This window comes from Balaenoptera ricei, chromosome 20, assembly GCF_028023285.1.
Source record: "Balaenoptera ricei isolate mBalRic1 chromosome 20, mBalRic1.hap2, whole genome shotgun sequence".
Classification (NCBI taxonomy): domain Eukaryota; kingdom Metazoa; phylum Chordata; class Mammalia; order Artiodactyla; family Balaenopteridae; genus Balaenoptera; species Balaenoptera ricei.
The window spans coordinates 24,185,735-24,201,615 of record NC_082658.1 but is presented as its reverse complement, the minus strand read 5'-3'; the positions used below and the strand labels follow the sequence as shown (position 1 = coordinate 24,201,615).

Sequence of the window (15,881 nt, the reverse complement as noted above, 5' to 3'; positions counted from 1 at the left end):
GATGACGTTGGGACCCCCTCCCATCCCTCTCTCCTTAGGTGTACACACACACACACACACACACACACACGCACACACGCACACACACACGTGCGCTTTCTGTGTTGGTGTCTGCCAGTTCCCGGACAACTTGTGGGGCAGAGGTAGCCTCTAGATTGTCTGGACACACAGCTCTTCCCATTTCACAGATGAGGAGACTGACATTCAGAGATGAACGTGACAAGGATTTATTCACGGAGGGAGTCTTGCTAAGTCCCTTTTCATGTCCCTTGACTCCTGGGGGCCCACCTCCCCCCACCCCACCTCTCCGCAGAGTCGTGCGTTGTGGGAGGGGGTGTGTGTCCCTTGGAAACAGACCCTGCTCCAGCCCTATCAGCCTCATCTTTCTGGGGCATCTCTCCAGCGCGGCCCAGTGGCCACCCGAAGGGCTTGTCACTGTGTCAATGGCCCGCCACCACTGTCCTAAAATCCCTCCGGGAGCCGCAGTTTCTTAGAGGCGCTGTCTCAATTCGACCCAAAGGGCCTGGGGGAAGGGCTTGGAGGGGCGGGCAGGGGCGGAGCGCGGGGCTGGAGGCGGCTCTGGGCGGGCGCTAGGTCTGTCCCGGGCTGGTAGAGACCGTGCTCGCCGTCCTCGCAGCCGAGCTCCGGCCCCATGGACGCTCTGTGCGGCTCCGGGGAGCTCGGCTCCAAGTTCTGGGTAAGGAGGTGTCCCGGGACCGAGGGCGCGCACCGGCGAGCCCTTAGGCAGCCCCGGGGAGGGAGCGATGTGATGCCAGGAGGGGGCCTGGTGGCGCCGCCCAGAGCCAGGTCCCTAGTGGCCTTCAGGACCTGCCCTGTCCTCCCCAGACACATGGGAGAGCCTGGGAAAGCCAAGTATTAGGCTCCTCGAGGGCTCGGTGGGTAGCATCCTGAATTCAGAAAGTGCCCGCACTTGCCACCTCACCCCAGTCCCTCTCTGGGGCTGACCTCAGGGTGCAGAAGTGGCATTTCCCCATTACTAGATCCTGATGACACTTAAGCGCCTGCCCCATAGACTAGGGCTTGGATGCCCACTCCCACAGCCGGTCGACCAGGTGCTTTGGGATCCTGGCTCCACTGGGCTTCCCCCTTCTTAAACGGTTCCTGCCTTCTTGGGAAAGCTTCCTTCTTTGCTCTGGGCAAGAGCCACCAGAGAGGAGGTGATCCTCACTGCACCGGCCTCAGGAGGGAGAGGCAGACCTCACTCTGGAGGCAGGCCCTTACAGGTATAGGATAGCAGGATTTCCTGGTCCCACCCTCTCCTTTTACAGATGGGGAAGGGGAGGCCTAGAGACTTGCTCAATGTCATCCAGTTAGAGGAACGCAGAGCTGGGATAGAAAAGCAGGCCTTTTCACTCAGGCACCAAATCCCTTTCTAAGACATCAGGCTGCTTTTCAGGCTGCTGACTCCAGACCCGCAGCATAGTTAAGTGCAGTCCATGTAGACAGCCCAAGAGCTTTCTTACAGCTTTCCAAATCTACTCACGGCAGCTCCCTTGATCATCACTGCAGCTCTGGGAGGCAAGTGGTGGTGTGTCTCCATTTTACAGATGAGCTCAGATTCAAGGGGCTTGTCGGCGATCATCCGGGGGCTGCCCAGCATAGGCTGGTCTCAAATCCAGGGCCTCAGAATCCCAATCTCTAAATCTTTTTGCCATTTCAAGTATTTGTACATATGTGCTTGGTGTTGTGTGTGCCCAGTGTGTGTTACCCATGGGTGGATGCTTGTGTGGGTGTGTGTGCATGTGTGTGCACATGTGTGTGCCCATGTGTGTACATAAGTGTGTGTATACAGTCAGGAACTCCACTCTTGGGCTGTGTTTGGGCTGGACTGAGGGGGGTTACATGGATTTTTGAAATGTGGGGCAATGGAACACCTGTAAAAAATATCTTTGGGGATCTGTTTTATTCTCTGGGTCACTAAATGGTTAATCAGAGATGGTGCAGCTTCTCTGCGGCTGCCCTTCTTGCCACAGGAACCCTGTCTGTCATCCAGCCTGGCCTGGTCGCGTGTTGCCAGCGTCCAGAGTTTGCCCCTTTGGCTCAAGAGTAGACTTCCTCTCACTGCCACTTGAGCCTGGCTGATGTGGCTACAGCATGGTCACGGTGTCTGAGGTGGCCAGGCGCAGGACTTGTAAATTAAGGGGGCAGATGTGCCCAAGCCTCAAGTGCAAGGGCCCCCTGTTCCTGGGTGGACAGTTAACCCTGAGAGCTTAGGACTGTCCAGGGACAGGCTTCAAGGGACCAGGAGTTGGGGAACTCAGGACTCCTTCCCTATTCTCAGCTTAGAGATCCTTTGGCTCTACCCTTCCATGATACTGTGGAATCAAGTGTCAGAGCTTGGGGGCTTGGAGCAGCTGGCCCTGCCCCTCATTACAGAGCTGGGGAAACTGAAGGAATGGACTTGTCAAGGTCACATGACAATCAGCTATGCAGTGCTGGACTGGGAAACAGGACCCTGAGGTATGGCTCCAACTTTGCCAGTGCCTGACTGTGAACATTTGGGCTTCTGGACTCCCGGTCCCTGAACTTCCTGTTGCTCATGAGCTGTGTGTACCTCCTCTGAGAACCTCAGGGTCCATGGGAGGCTCAGCTATGTTAGGTCCAAGGGATGACTCCCTGGAGGTCTCTACGAGGATACCTCAAATGACAAGGGAACTGACCACTCCTCTTCCCGACCTCAACGTCTAAACACCTTCCATCTTCCACATTATCTTCTTGGCTCCTGAAAGCTGTTCCAGGCTGTACCCAGTGTGGCTGGTGACTGGAGGTGGAGTGGGAAGAAACCAGGAAGGTTCCCAGCTCATCCTCTGAGGGTTTGCAGAGCTGAGACAAGGGAGGCAGGGTCTGAAGCCCAGAGGCTGGAGCTATAACTTTAGCTCTAGCTCAGTTACCCCAATGACCTGGAGTTCAGGGCTATTCATTGGTGCTGTGCTAGTTTGCATCTCATTTTCATTGTATATTATTCAGGTATACTTGTCCCTGAACCTTTTATCTTAGGGGCCTGTGGGTGACCCACCTTGTTGGAAGTAGTTCAGGGAAGCCAGGAGATACCTGAGCCAAGGGTGAAAAGGTGGGGGAGGGGGACATGATTCAGGCCCCTCTGGGCCACTCGTTTACTCTACCAAGACTTTTTTGCTAGCTTATCTGTACAGCCTCAGTTTTTCCACCTGTGAAATGGGGAAGTAACCCATCTCTTAACTGCCTCACAAGACTGTTGTGGAGATCAAATAAGATAGGGAATGTGAAATGATTTGAGAACTTAAAACTCTCTGTTGGTGACAGGTCATGATATTCCTGGGAAGAGGAAGAAAGAGAAAGAGATATGAGGTTAGAAGGAGGTGTTAGATTTGGGAAGACCTACAAGAAAGGGGCTGGCATGGCTGTTGTGCCATGGGCTCCCATTTCAGCTGTTTGCTGGGGAATTTGTGGCTAAATCCATCCACCTCAGCCCCAGCTAAATGTGAGGGTAGGAGACCCAGGGGACCCCCGGACATGCACACACACATCATGCACTCACACATACTGTGTACTGAGTGAGTGACTCATCCTTTCTTTGACTCTCTCTCTTACGTCTACCCACTTTGGGGTGGATTACCAACATCTCTGACCATGCTTGGGAGTTTCATGGGAAATAAATTCCAAGAGAATGAACTGTGATCAAACAGCCCAGCCATCTTGGAGCCAGAGATGCCTCTAGAACAAAGAAGGTGGAAGTGTCCCTTTGCTGTACCTCATTGCCCCCTGCCTGGAGGATTACTCCGTTCTGAGCAGTGGAGTTGGGCAGCACCAGTGGTGAAGAGAGTTCACAGAGGAAGGGCCTGGGGCTGTTTGCCCTCAGGAGGTCTTGACCTGTTTGCAGAATTAGCTTTCATCTCATGGCTCCAGGAAGTTCCTGGGAGGCTGATGCGGCTTAGAAATCCAAAGGTCCTAACCAAACAACTGGCAGAGGCAGGGCCCCTGAGGTTAGGCCGGTGGATAGGAGGCAGACACCCCTCCGCCTACTGGACACCAACCCCCACCCCCACCAGGAACGCAGTCCTCCCTGCCAGGCCAGGACCACTAGAATCCCTTCTCTCCATCCCATCTGGGGCAACAAAGCTGGTGCTAGACCACTTTGAGCCTCTGAGCTTCTGGCCTCTGGAAGAAAGATTTTGTCCCTTGTGGCCCCAGGCTGGCTTCTCCCAAGCCCTGCTGCTCCCCGACTGCCCTGGACCTGGTCTGGAGGGCTGGAGACTTAGGAAAGGAAGTGAGTCAAGGAAGTGGCATTTGGGAGGGCACTTTGCCAAGCCCTCCTGCTGGTCCCCTGACCAGGAAATGGTCTTGGAGCGTGGGGCCAGCCAGGGAGGGAGATCCCAGCGGGGCCTGCCCGCTGACCCGCCCAGGAGGCAGGATCAGAGCACCTGAGTTGTGTCCACCCCTCCCTGGTGTGGCTGTCCCAGGGGCAACAGGTGCAGCAGGATCCTGAGAGAGGCGGGGTGAGACTTGGATGTGCCACTGCTGTGTGACGGGGCCCCTCCCCTCCCCTGCCTGGAGCTGCTCCTGTTTCCAGGGCTGGGGCCAGGTGGTGGTGCTGGGCTTGGGGGGGGGGGGGCGGTGCTAACAGGGGCCTAACCCTGGCTTGGATTTCTCCTTCTAACTGGATACTCAGGCTTCTAGTCCAGTGGCTCCCAGAACGCCAGCTAGTCTGTTATCCCGTGATGGCAACCCTTCCCCTGAGCTCTATGAAAAGAACTGCAGCAAAGAGGTGATTTGAGGGCAGGCTGTATGGCCGAAAGATTTTTAATGTTTCAGGTGATCTGGACACATGTGTTCTCTCCCCAAGGTGGGCTGTCATGTTGGAGCCCTAACGGGGACTGGGGCTCTGGAGCTACAGGGCCTGGGTTCAAGTCCTGGCGTCAGCCCATGGGAACTGGGGCCGGTCACTTTCCAGCCACGAGTCTCAGCTGGTGTGAACATTAAATAATAATCTTGGAACGCAGTGGTGTTCAAATAAGCAAAGCTGTTGCTGGCTGGCAAGGCCCCTTTCAGAAACAGACGCGCAGGCCAGGCTGTGAGCCAGGCCCCCACCCCCACCCCCACCCCCAGGCCCTTCCAAAAGCCGCAGTTTCAGCCACAGCACATGTGAACAGCCCCTTGCCCTTTCTGCACCTCCATTTCTGCTGAGATAAATGAACTTGTCAGTTGATCCCTTCTCCCCACCCCACAGGATTAAGGAAGTCATTACTCTTCTCGTGACAGAGGCTATCAACAAGCCTCGGGCCCCAGGGGCTGGGAAGTCCCTGAAGGCGCCGTGGCCCAGCTGGGGCAGAGAGCTCTGGGGTCCTTACTGCCCCCTGCCCCCTGCCCCCTGCTGGGGTCTGCAGGGATTTCAGTCTTGGTGCCTATGAAGGGGCCCCTGCTGTGTGGTCCATTCTGGGTGCCAGACCTTATCAGCCCCATCCAGCTGTTTAATCACATTATTAAGGTAGCTGTTGTTGCCATGGAAACTGTGTGGGTGGCGGTGGGGGAGGGGCTGTGGGCTCAGCTCCCAGACCAACTGGTGTTCTTCGGAATGGGAATTGGGGGCCAGTGGTTTGAGAAGGGGTCACCCATTGGGTTCTGTGGGATTGCAGGGAGTATCATGGGATCCAGGAAATGACCTCCACCAACCATGTCGTTTACACTTAGCTTTGTTTGGGTCAGAGAGCCCCTCACGTGCGTTGGTGTCAAAGAGAGAGTATCCTGAGTTCCCAGGCATACGGCTGCAGAAGTGGGCTTTGGAGGGTGACTTTCATTTATTTGTTCACTCATTCTTTCTTTCTTTTGTTCAACAAATGCATAGGAGTGCTGTGTCTGTGCTAGGAACTGTTCTAGGCAATGGGGAATACGCTGGTCAGCAGAACTAACAAACCCGCCCTCATGGAACACATATTCCAGTGAGAGAGGACAGAAAAACGATAAACATAAGAAATAACTCAATTATATACTATCCTAGAAAGTGATAAGGGCTATGGGGAAAATAGGACAGGCCAGCAGGGATGGGGATGCAGGAGCACGATGGGGGTTACAGTTCCAGATTTAATTAGGAAGGTCAGGGTGGACCTCCACGAGAAGGTGAGGTCCGAGCACAAGCTTGCAGGTGACCAGGGCACGAGGCACAGCACCGCTGCCTTGAGGCAGGCACAGGCCTGACATTTGGGGACCACACTGAGGCCAGGAGGCAGGTGGGGTGAGAGAGGGGAGTGGGGAAGCTGAGGTCAGAGAGACAGGGGAGCAGATAATGAGGGTCTCGAGGGCCCCCTGGAGACTTTGGCTTTCACTACGAGTGAAATGGGGAGCCCTTGGCAGGTTTTAACCAGAGAAGTGACATGGTGCATCACTAAGACGTCTGGCTTAGGTTTCATGAAGACTTGCCTCCAGCTGCTGTGCTGGAGGAGACTGCTAGGCCAGCGGCAGGCCTGGAAGCAGGGAGGCCAGAGAAGGCGCGACGCCACAATCCATGTGAGAGTGTGGGGTGGAGAGAAGCAGTCGGATCCTGGATATATCAGGGAGATCCAAATGAAGATGCCTTTTTATAGATTAAAAAGAGTCGAATATAGCCCTTTCATATCATTCAGCCTAATAATTTGTAGGTAGAGTGGACAGGATTTGCTAAAAGGTTGGGTGAGGGCTGTGAGAGAAAGAGAAAGAATCAAGGATGACTCAGAGGATTCCGGCCCGGGAGAAGGAAAGCATTGCCCTGCATCAAGGTGGGCAGGTTGGAGAAGGGGGCACGGGCAGGATTTCCGTTCTGAACATGTTGTGCGTGACGTGTCCTGTCGTTGTCCTAGCAAGCAGTCAGAGGTAAATAGCCTAAGGACACAGGCAAGGACAGGTACCCACTGTCTCCTGGAGAGGGCTCTGCCCAGCTGGGACATGCGTATCTGAAGGAAAGGAGCCCAGGCCGGATCTCCCTGTGGGTCAAAGCAGTCATCTGGTCCTCCCAAGATCTCTTGATTGTTGCCACAGTGGAACTTGTTTATGAAACCAAAACAAGGTCCCGGCAGCCTCTGCTCAGTCACCCGCTTCCTCCAGTGTTGCCCTATTTGAGTCAAGGAGCTTTGCTGTTCATTCTCCCCCACTGCGGGGAGCTGGCTGGGATGCTGTCATTACTCCCATTAGTGTGGAGACTGAGGTTCAGGGAGATGAAGTCTCCAAAGAGGCAGCCCACACTGGGTCCTCTGCATCAGGGTTTCGTTCTCCTCGGGACCACTCCCTGCCTGCCTCAGAGAGCCCTGACCCTGACCCTGACCCAGTGCAAGTGGTGATTCCTGGTTGTGTCTTTGAACTCGGGCTCCCGTCTACCTGTACACACTCTCCCTTGTCTGTCAACGCACAGACCTTGACTCACAAGGTCAATCTGGGCTGCTCCTCATACCTGGTCCTGTGCTGGGAGCTGGAAGGTGTGGGGCAGGAGAGGAGAGGAGTAAGAGTAGGGCCCAGTGTCTATCCTGAAGGGTTCACGTTGCTGTAGAGAGAGGATGTATTCACAGGTGCAGGTCCAAGCAGCACAGGGTGAGAGAGACCCCAGCTCGGTGCCATGAGGCCTGGGTGTCCGTCCCAGCTCCCAACTGCCAGGTGTCCTTGGACCTGTTGCCAGAGCAGGTGGAGCCTGCTTTTCCTTTTGCCTAATATTGTTCGTCGTCTTTTCTTTTGGAATAATGACCACGTAAGTGCTATAATAAAATGCTACTGAAACATAAGGGGTCTTGATCACTCTCAGCTGATAGTCACCTATCTGGCTGCTGAGAGCATACAAAATAAAGCAAGGAAAAGCCCGCTGGAGGCTGGGGCACCCCAGAAATGCTTTCTGTAGGAGTTGAAGCTCAGCTTGGGCCCAGAGAGGTTGGCAGTTCACTCCAGGCCCGAAGACCAGATGGTCAGAGTTGGGGGTGGCCTTGGGCCAGCTATCTGGATGGCAACTAAGTGGATGGGATTAACGGGCTTGCCAAGCGTTAAAGCAGGGTGCAGCTGCCCCTTGACAGTGGAATGGATAAGTGCGTGGGTCCATTCATACAATGGACCATGTGCAGAAATGGGGAGGGAGAATCCCCACTCACACTCAACGCCAAGGATGACACCCCCAAACGCAGCGCGGAGAGAAGAAGCCAGACATGAAAGATCCAGGAAATGTAGGATTTCCTTTATAGGAAGCTCCCACATGGGCCAAATCACATGTTGTTGGAACTCAGAACAGTGTTCTCCTGGGATGAGGAGTGGCTTGGAGGGGGCACAACAGGGGCTTCTGGGGGCTGGCAATGTCCTGTTTCTTGATTCTAGTTCTAGTTACACAGGCGTGTTCAGTGTGTGAAAATTCACTGAGGTGTATACTTAAGCTGGGTGTACTTTTTCTGTAAGTATACTATACTTGGCTAAGAAATGTTTGAAAGAGGAAAACAATATGGGCCAGGGCGTCTGTCTCCCCTCCCCTGGTACAGCCTGATCAGGCCTACAGAATAACCCGCCTCTGTGACCCAGTGCCCAGCCCAGGGCCGTGTGCCCAGTGCTTAGCAAGAGTCTTCTGGTCCTTAGCTCGCATTGCTTGAGCGACTACTGAGTACAGAGCTCTAGAATTCAAGATGTACGCAGTACAACCTCTGCTCTCTGGGGTTTGAGTGAAACGCCCCAAAGAAGCATGTCCCTGGACCTCATGCTCCCCAGGGGCAGGGACAGGTCTGTTCCGAGTTTGCCTCCCCCTCCGCCTGGCTCATAGCAGGCCTTTATCTGAGCGTCATCAAGTGAAAGACATACTCCAGAAGGCGGCTCCGTCGTTAGGTGCTGACTTCAGAGCAGGAAGGGTGCTCAAGATGGGAGAGGTGGGTCCTAAGCCGGGCCCACCACCCTTCCCTGTAGTTGTTGGGATCTTGACAAGTGGAAGAAATAGGGACCAGCTGAGCGAAGGTGTAGGAGTGAGACTCTCAGAGCAGATTTAGAGTGACGTGAGTTTGGCAGTGGGGGACGGGAGCAGTGGGAAGGCAAGGAGGGGTGCTTGGACTTGGCTCCAGGAGGAGCAGGAGCCCCTGCAGGTCTGGGGCCATGAGGCAAGGGGCACAACGCTGCCTTTCAGGAATCTTGCAACCATGGGCAGGTGCTTTGGAGGCAGGGGGCTGACTCAGATGGGATTAGAGACTGAGGGTAGGCTGAGGAAAGGGAAGCAGGGTGTGCAGACCACTCCATGAAATATTTTCTTAAGATGGGATAACTCAAGCACATAGATAGTTTAATAGTTCACATAGATAGATAGATAGGTAGGTAGATAGATAGATAGTTCAAGGCCAGTTGTGGGACTTGAATGCCATGCTTAGACTTTGTCTTCTAGTCAGTAGGAAGCCACTGAAGGTTTAGAGGCAGGGTATAACATTATCCTTTTGTTTATTCATTTATTCAACAAATGCTTGATTTAAGTTATTTAAGCAAATTTTTGCTGAGCACCTACTATGTGCCAGGCACTGCTCTAGGTACTTAGGATACAACAATAAATGAAATAAAGATTCTTTCCTTCAAGAAACACACATGCCAGCAGAAAGAGATGAGAGAAAACATAATAAATTTCTAAATTATGTAGCATGTTAGAAGGTGGTAGGTATAAGGAAAAGAAAAAGCAGAGAAAGGTTAAGGGAGTGGATTGGGAATGCTGGGAGTAGGGTGCAAGTGAAATATTAAACAGGGTGGTCAGCCTAGGCCTCAATGAGAAAGAGAGACTTAAGGATGTCTAAGGGAGGAACGTTCCAGACAGAGCAGCCAGTGCAAAGACCCTGAGGCAGGAACATACCTATTATGTTCAGGAATAGCAATGAGGTCACTGGCTGGAGTGACATAGGAGAGGCGGTGAGAGAGGTCACAGGTTGGCGGGAAGGGACGCTGTGGGGGACCTTGTAGGCTCTTGTACGATGTGTAAAGTGGAGATGTCCATTCGGCAGTTGGATTTAGAGTTGGGGATTTGGAGAGTGGTGAGGTAGAGAGATAAACTTGGGAGTCATTGGCATGTAGATGAGACTGGAAGAGATTGCCCTGGGGGTGAGTGCAAATGTAAAAGGAAATGGAGAAGAGGAAAGGACTGAGTTCCGGGGCACTCTGGTGCCAAGCAGGGGAACCAGCCAGGAGACATAGAAGGAAAGACCAGGGAGGAAGGGGAAGACCAGGAGAGTGTGGGCAGGGATCTGGGCCCATAGGGCATGGAAGGGAAGAGACCAGAACCCCGTGGAAATTGCTTAGGAAGAGGTGGGGGCCTGGGCTAGGCTGATGGCTGAGGGGCCAGGTGGGCAGGGCCTGGTGGGAGATGTTATCATCTCAGTGTTACCCTTGAAGAAACTAAGACCCAGAGAGGTGAAGGTCAAGCATCTTGCCTAAGGTCACACAGGTATTGAAAGGGGTAGAGCCAGTCGTAGTGAACAATATTTATATAGTCAAAAAAGTGTGAACTGTGAATATTTATTTAACAAAAGCCTGTGATGTTTCTACACCGGAAGGCTGAGGAAGTTCAAGTGGAGAGAATGTAAGAGAGGTACAGCTTTAACTTCCAGAACAAAAGAAAATAGTGATTATCAAATAGTGGTAGATCATGTAACAATATTAAAAGCAAATTGCTTAAAAACATAGAAGTAGCTACCAGAACAAGTTAGCATATTTGAACATACTTACCCCTGGAAAGTGGAACTAGGGGTGGGGAGTGATGAGGCAGGGTACCATTTTCTTTTCATGTACCATTAGAATTATGTGCATGTTATAACTTTGACAAAAATAAAAATGACAATTATTTAAACTGGCAGTTAGAAGGTAGAGGGTTCTATCTTCTGGTGTTAAGAGTTGTCTCTAGGTGGATGGGATTGTGGGTGAGGTTTGGGGTTTTTTTTTGGCTGCCTTGGGTCTTGGTAGCTGCGCACGGGCTTTCTCTAGTTGCTGTGAGCAGGGGCTACTCTTTGTTGCGGTGCATGGGCTTCTCATTGTGGTGGCTTCTCTAGTTGCGGAGCATGGGCTCTAGGCACAGGGGCTTCAGTAGTTGCAGCATGTGGGCTCAGTAGTTGCGGCGCGCGGGCTCTAGAGCGCAGGCTCAGTAGTTGTGGCGCGTGGGCTTTGTTGCTCTGCAGCATGTGGGATCTTCCTGGACCAGGGATTGAACCTGTGTCCCCTGCATTGGCAGGCGGATTCTTAACCACTGCACCACCAGGAAAGTCCCTTTTTTTTTAAGTTGTTTATATTTTATGAGCTTTCTGTAGAGACAGTCTAACACTTTGCAAGAAGGGAAAAAAAGATTAGTTCATCGGTGGCCTTGGGGGAAACAATCTTAGTAAAATATGTGTTTGAATGTGTTCCCCCATCTCTTTCCAGAAAAGTTCTTAGGTGCAAAGACAAAAAGCGGTCTTGTCTGGACTCAGTGGTTCCCTAAGACACGAGACTGTCAGTGCTAGAACCAGGACAGTTCTATGCAAACTGGGATGGTTGGTCACCCCAGCTTTGTTTACAAAGCTCTCTCCACTTCCCCTTGCTCCTTTGAGTTCACACCCACTGAGGAGGTAGGTGGGGCAGGGATGGCCTCCCTCATTTTAGAGGAGAGGCAACTAAAGCTCAGAGAGGCTCCCTATCCCTTCCCTGGGAGAGCTTTAGAGAGAAAGTGGACTCTTCAACCATCTGCATACATTGCCTTGATAAAATTAAAAATTAATTTAAAATAAAAGAGCGGAAATCTAGAACGACAGAAAGCAGATCAGTGTTTGCCTGGGAGGGATGGGCTGCAGAGGGGCACAAAGGAACTCGTGGAATGGTGGATTATTCTATATCTTTATTGTGGTAGCAGTTTTGCAGGTGTGTACAACTGTCACTCATTGGATTGTGCACTTCAAATGGGTGCAGTTTATTGTACTTAAATTAAACATCAATTAGAGAGACAGAGAGAAAATATGAGGAAATGGGGCGCCCTTAGCCTCCTGGAAGAGCTCACACTCCGGACAATGCCTGCTGGTTTGCACACTTAGACTTTCATGTTCACACACCTTCTGACCCCCAGAGCGCATGTCAGCTCTCTGGCCCAGCCCCCTCCCTGGAGCGTGAGCCCAGAGCTGCACAAGGCTGCCCCTGAGTTCTTCTCTTTGTCCCCAGGACTCCAATCTGTCTGTGCACACAGACAACCCGGACTTCACTCCCTGCTTCCAGAACTCCGTGCTGGCCTGGGTCCCCTGCATCTACCTGTGGGCCGCCCTGCCCTGCTACCTGTTCTGCCTGCAGCACCGCCACCAAGGCTACATTGTTCTCTCTCGCCTCTCCAGGCTCAAGACGGTCAGGGGCTCAGGGCTCTCCTGCGGGTGGGACCAGGACCTAGGAGATTCTCCTTTTAATGGGTCCCTTTCCCCACCCTCAGTGACTGGTCTGGGTTCCCCAGCCTCACCCTCCCTGTGCTCAGGGCCATGGCAGCCTGCCAGCTGGGTCTGCAGCCCAGTGAGATAATCTCTGCTTGGGGAAGTTCAGTCAAGTTCTCCAGCAATGCTCTCCCCACCCTGGAGAAGCTTCTGGCCAGTGCCCAGCCCAGCCCTTGGGGGCAAGCCTGGGCAGGTCTGTTGGTTTCAGGAGCAAAGGCTCCTCCCCAGTGGGGACCATCCCTTTCTTTGGGAATGGAGTCCCTAACATATGCCCTGTTCATAGGCCTTGGGCGTCCTGCTGTGGTGCGTCTCCTGGACTGACCTCTTCTACTCCTTCCACGGCCTGGTCCACGGTTGGGCCCCTGCCCCCATCTTCTTTGTCACCCCCTTGGTGGTGGGGGTCACCATGGTCAGTGTGGGACCAGGGAATCTGGATTGGGGAGGATCTCCAGTGGGTTGTGGGATTGTGGTGGGGGAACCATGGGCTCTGAGGAGAAGGCTGGACACCTTAGGAGTGGGTAACCCCAGAAACATCTGGCCATGTGGCATGGGGAGGAATGGAGGCAGGTCCAGATGTGTGTGCTCTGGCCCAGCCTCTCCCGCCCTCCCTGCACAGCTGCTGGCCACCCTGCTGATCCAGTATGAGCGGCTGCAGGGGGTTCGGTCTTCGGGGGTCCTCATCATCTTCTGGTTCCTGTGTGTGGTCTGTGGCATCATCCCCTTCCGTTCCAAGATCCTTTCAGCTTTGGCACAGGTAAGCGGAAGAGAGGAACCTGCCAGGTCCAGTGCTGTCCAGGGATTGTCCCCAGAGCTCTAGGTCACTGCTGGGTCCCAGGCTCCTCCCTTCTGCCCCTCCCCAGCTCCCAGGACCTCCTCTGCTGTTCAGTCCTTTTTGTGTCATTCCCTACTTGTTGCATCTCTGCTGAGAAGCACACGGGTGAGCGGGGTGAGGACCAGTGTAACCCAGGGGAATGCAGCAAGATGCGGCCATTGTCGGCTGTTCGTGGGAACGTAGCAGCTACCACCAAGTGCAGTGTCTGTTCAGTGAGAGCAGGTGTGCAGACATGAACAGTTCTGGCTTTCCTGGAATCCTGTTGTCTTGTTCTCCCCTTTTCCCCCACCTCCCTCAGTTCCTGGCCTTCCTCTTGATCTTCAATGGTGGGCGGGGGCGGTTGGAACACTGGGGATCAATCTAGTGTCTCCCTATTTCTCCATCTCAAGAGGAGGCAATCAAGGATATTCATAAGAGCACAGGCTGGGAACAACCCACTTACTCTTTGTGATCTTGGGCAAATTCCTGAACCAAGAGTCTCATTTCCTCAATTGCAAACTGAGTATCATAAGATTTCCTACCTGTTAGGGAGGGTTAGACAAGGTGATGTAGATGAGCAGGGCAAGTCTCCACAGAACAGTGGACCCCCTGTGACCTTTCCCGTCGCTCAGAAGCCTCTGGGCAGGGGGACCCAGGTACCCACTTTTGCTGACTTCTACCCCAGAGGGGTCTGGTGCCCCAAAGGACTCCTTGGGGCAAGGACTGCAGGCCCAGGGCTTCCCAAGCTCTGATGCTGCTCTCCTTTCTCCCCCAGGGCAAGATCTCAGACCCCTTCCGCTTCACCACCTTCTATATCTACTTTGCCCTGGTGCTCTCTGCCCTCATCCTCTCCTGCTTCAGGGAGAAGCCACCGTTTTTCTCCCCCAAGAATATCGACCCCGTGAGTCTTAATGGAGGTGGGTGGTAGTGGGGGTGCCACAGCCCACTCCTCAGCCCAGCCCTCACCAGCATCCCCCATCCCTTTCAGTTCATTCCATCTTCATGTCACCTCCACAGTGTGCAAACTAGGGCTTGCACACTGAGCAGGAGTGCTTCCTAGGAGCAGGAAGGAGCGAGGCACCCTCCTCCCTCTGCTCTGCCTTGAGAGGGTGGTGTGCACTCCTGATTTCCCCTGCCCCACTCTTGCACCTTCTAGAACCCCTGCCCTGAGGCCGGAGCTGGCTTCCTCTCCCGCCTGTCTTTCTGGTGGTTTACAAAGTGAGTTGGCTCTTCCCCAAGCCTGGGGGCCCGGGGGAGGGGGAATGGGGATGGATAGTTGGGGGATGAGAAAGAGGAAAGGGAGCAGGCCAGGAGTTCAGGGGCCTGAGGAGCTGTGAACCCCAGTGGGCATGGGGCAGGCGAGGGTTGGGAAACCTATCTGTTTGGGCTGGGGGATGAGTACAGAGGCCGGTCCTGGCCCAGTTCTGATCCCAGGGCACAGGCCAGACCTGTGTCTGGCAGGCCTTGGGGACAGGCCTAGGGTCCTAGAGGGAGACCATAATTAGTTCCCAGCTATTTGGTCAGGGATAAGCTTGCAGCTGCCATTTCCTTGGGCACCCCTCAGAGCAGCTAGAGCAGGAGGATTGTGTCTGTGACCTGGGTGACAGCTCATTAACCATATTGTACTGAGGAGGGTCCTCGGGCTGGGGCTCCATCCAGCAGGCCTTGTCATCCCCCAGGGCCGCAGCCAGCATGGATTTTGTCATCAGGGCCCAGGAGTCAATGGGGCATCCGGGAAGGAGTGAGAAAGGGCTGGAAGTAGGAACTTGGGGTGGGAGGCAGTGACGCCCATCCTGCTCACTGTGGGAATAAAGGAACACTTTCCTTGGCCACAGCTCCCTAGGGACATCCTCCTCTCTGGAGACCCTTGTCCCCAGGCTGCTGAACTCTGACCCAGGGTGGTGCTGCCCGTCCGCTCCAGGTTGGCCATCCTTGGCTACCGGCGGCCCTTGGAGGAGTGGGACCTCTGGTGCCTGAACAAGGAGGACCGTTCCCACGTGGTGGTGCAGAGGCTGCTGCAGGAGAGGAAGAAGCAGCAAGAGCAGGCAGCGCGGTGAGGCCCCCCTCCTCTCCCGTCCCCGCGCCCCCCCCACCCCCACCCCTCCATACAGCCCAGGTCTCCTGCAGGCGAGGCTGGTAGACCCAGGAGATCACATGGCTGGGCGTGGGGAGAAGAGCAGGTGCAGGTGGTCCTGGGGTGGGCAGCTCAGGCCTGGGTCAGCTCTCCCAACGCTACTGATGCTGGAGAATGGCTGACACTTTCGTAGCACTTACTCTGTCCCAGGCATTGTCCTTATCATGCAGACTAACTCGGTTAATCTCCGACAGCTACTGTGCAGATTCTATTGCCTTTGTGTTCCAGATGAGGTCACTGAGGCACAGAGGTTTGATGATGCACCCAAGGTCCCCTAGTTGGTGGTGGCAAAACCAGAATCCACACCCAGCCGTCTGGGCCCACAGCACTCACCACTGCACTGCCCTGCCTGACTTGAAGGGTAGATTCCAGGGACTTCCCTCAGGAGGGGAAGGGGCCGGGGGAGGAAGGTTGAGGCCAGCGCCCCCTCTCAATCCTGCTTCCTGCGTGGAGGCAGGGGCTGGAAGAGATGACCCTCTGGCTAAGGGCCTGCCCACTGGCAGCCTGTCTCTGACCGATTACCCAGCCGAGAAAGCTGAGGCTC

At 54.2% G+C, this 15,881-nt stretch overlaps 1 protein-coding gene across 3 annotated transcripts in view; it reads left to right on the top strand.

Moving 5' to 3' along the window:
• Positions 1 to 600: 600 nt before the first annotated feature.
• Positions 601 to 15,881, top strand: part of ABCC3 (ATP binding cassette subfamily C member 3) — a 42,746-nt gene continuing 27,465 nt past the window's right edge. For all 3 annotated transcript variants that reach the window (XM_059908616.1, XM_059908615.1, XM_059908617.1), the window contains exons 1-7: positions 601 to 697; positions 12,136 to 12,312; positions 12,676 to 12,801; positions 13,009 to 13,146; positions 13,979 to 14,104; positions 14,360 to 14,421; positions 15,125 to 15,256. In XM_059908616.1, coding sequence (XP_059764599.1) covers positions 653 to 697; positions 12,136 to 12,312; positions 12,676 to 12,801; positions 13,009 to 13,146; positions 13,979 to 14,104; positions 14,360 to 14,421; positions 15,125 to 15,256 — 806 coding nt within the window. In that variant the 5' untranslated portion in view covers positions 601 to 652. The remainder of the gene's footprint in view (positions 698 to 12,135; positions 12,313 to 12,675; positions 12,802 to 13,008; positions 13,147 to 13,978; positions 14,105 to 14,359; positions 14,422 to 15,124; positions 15,257 to 15,881) is intronic.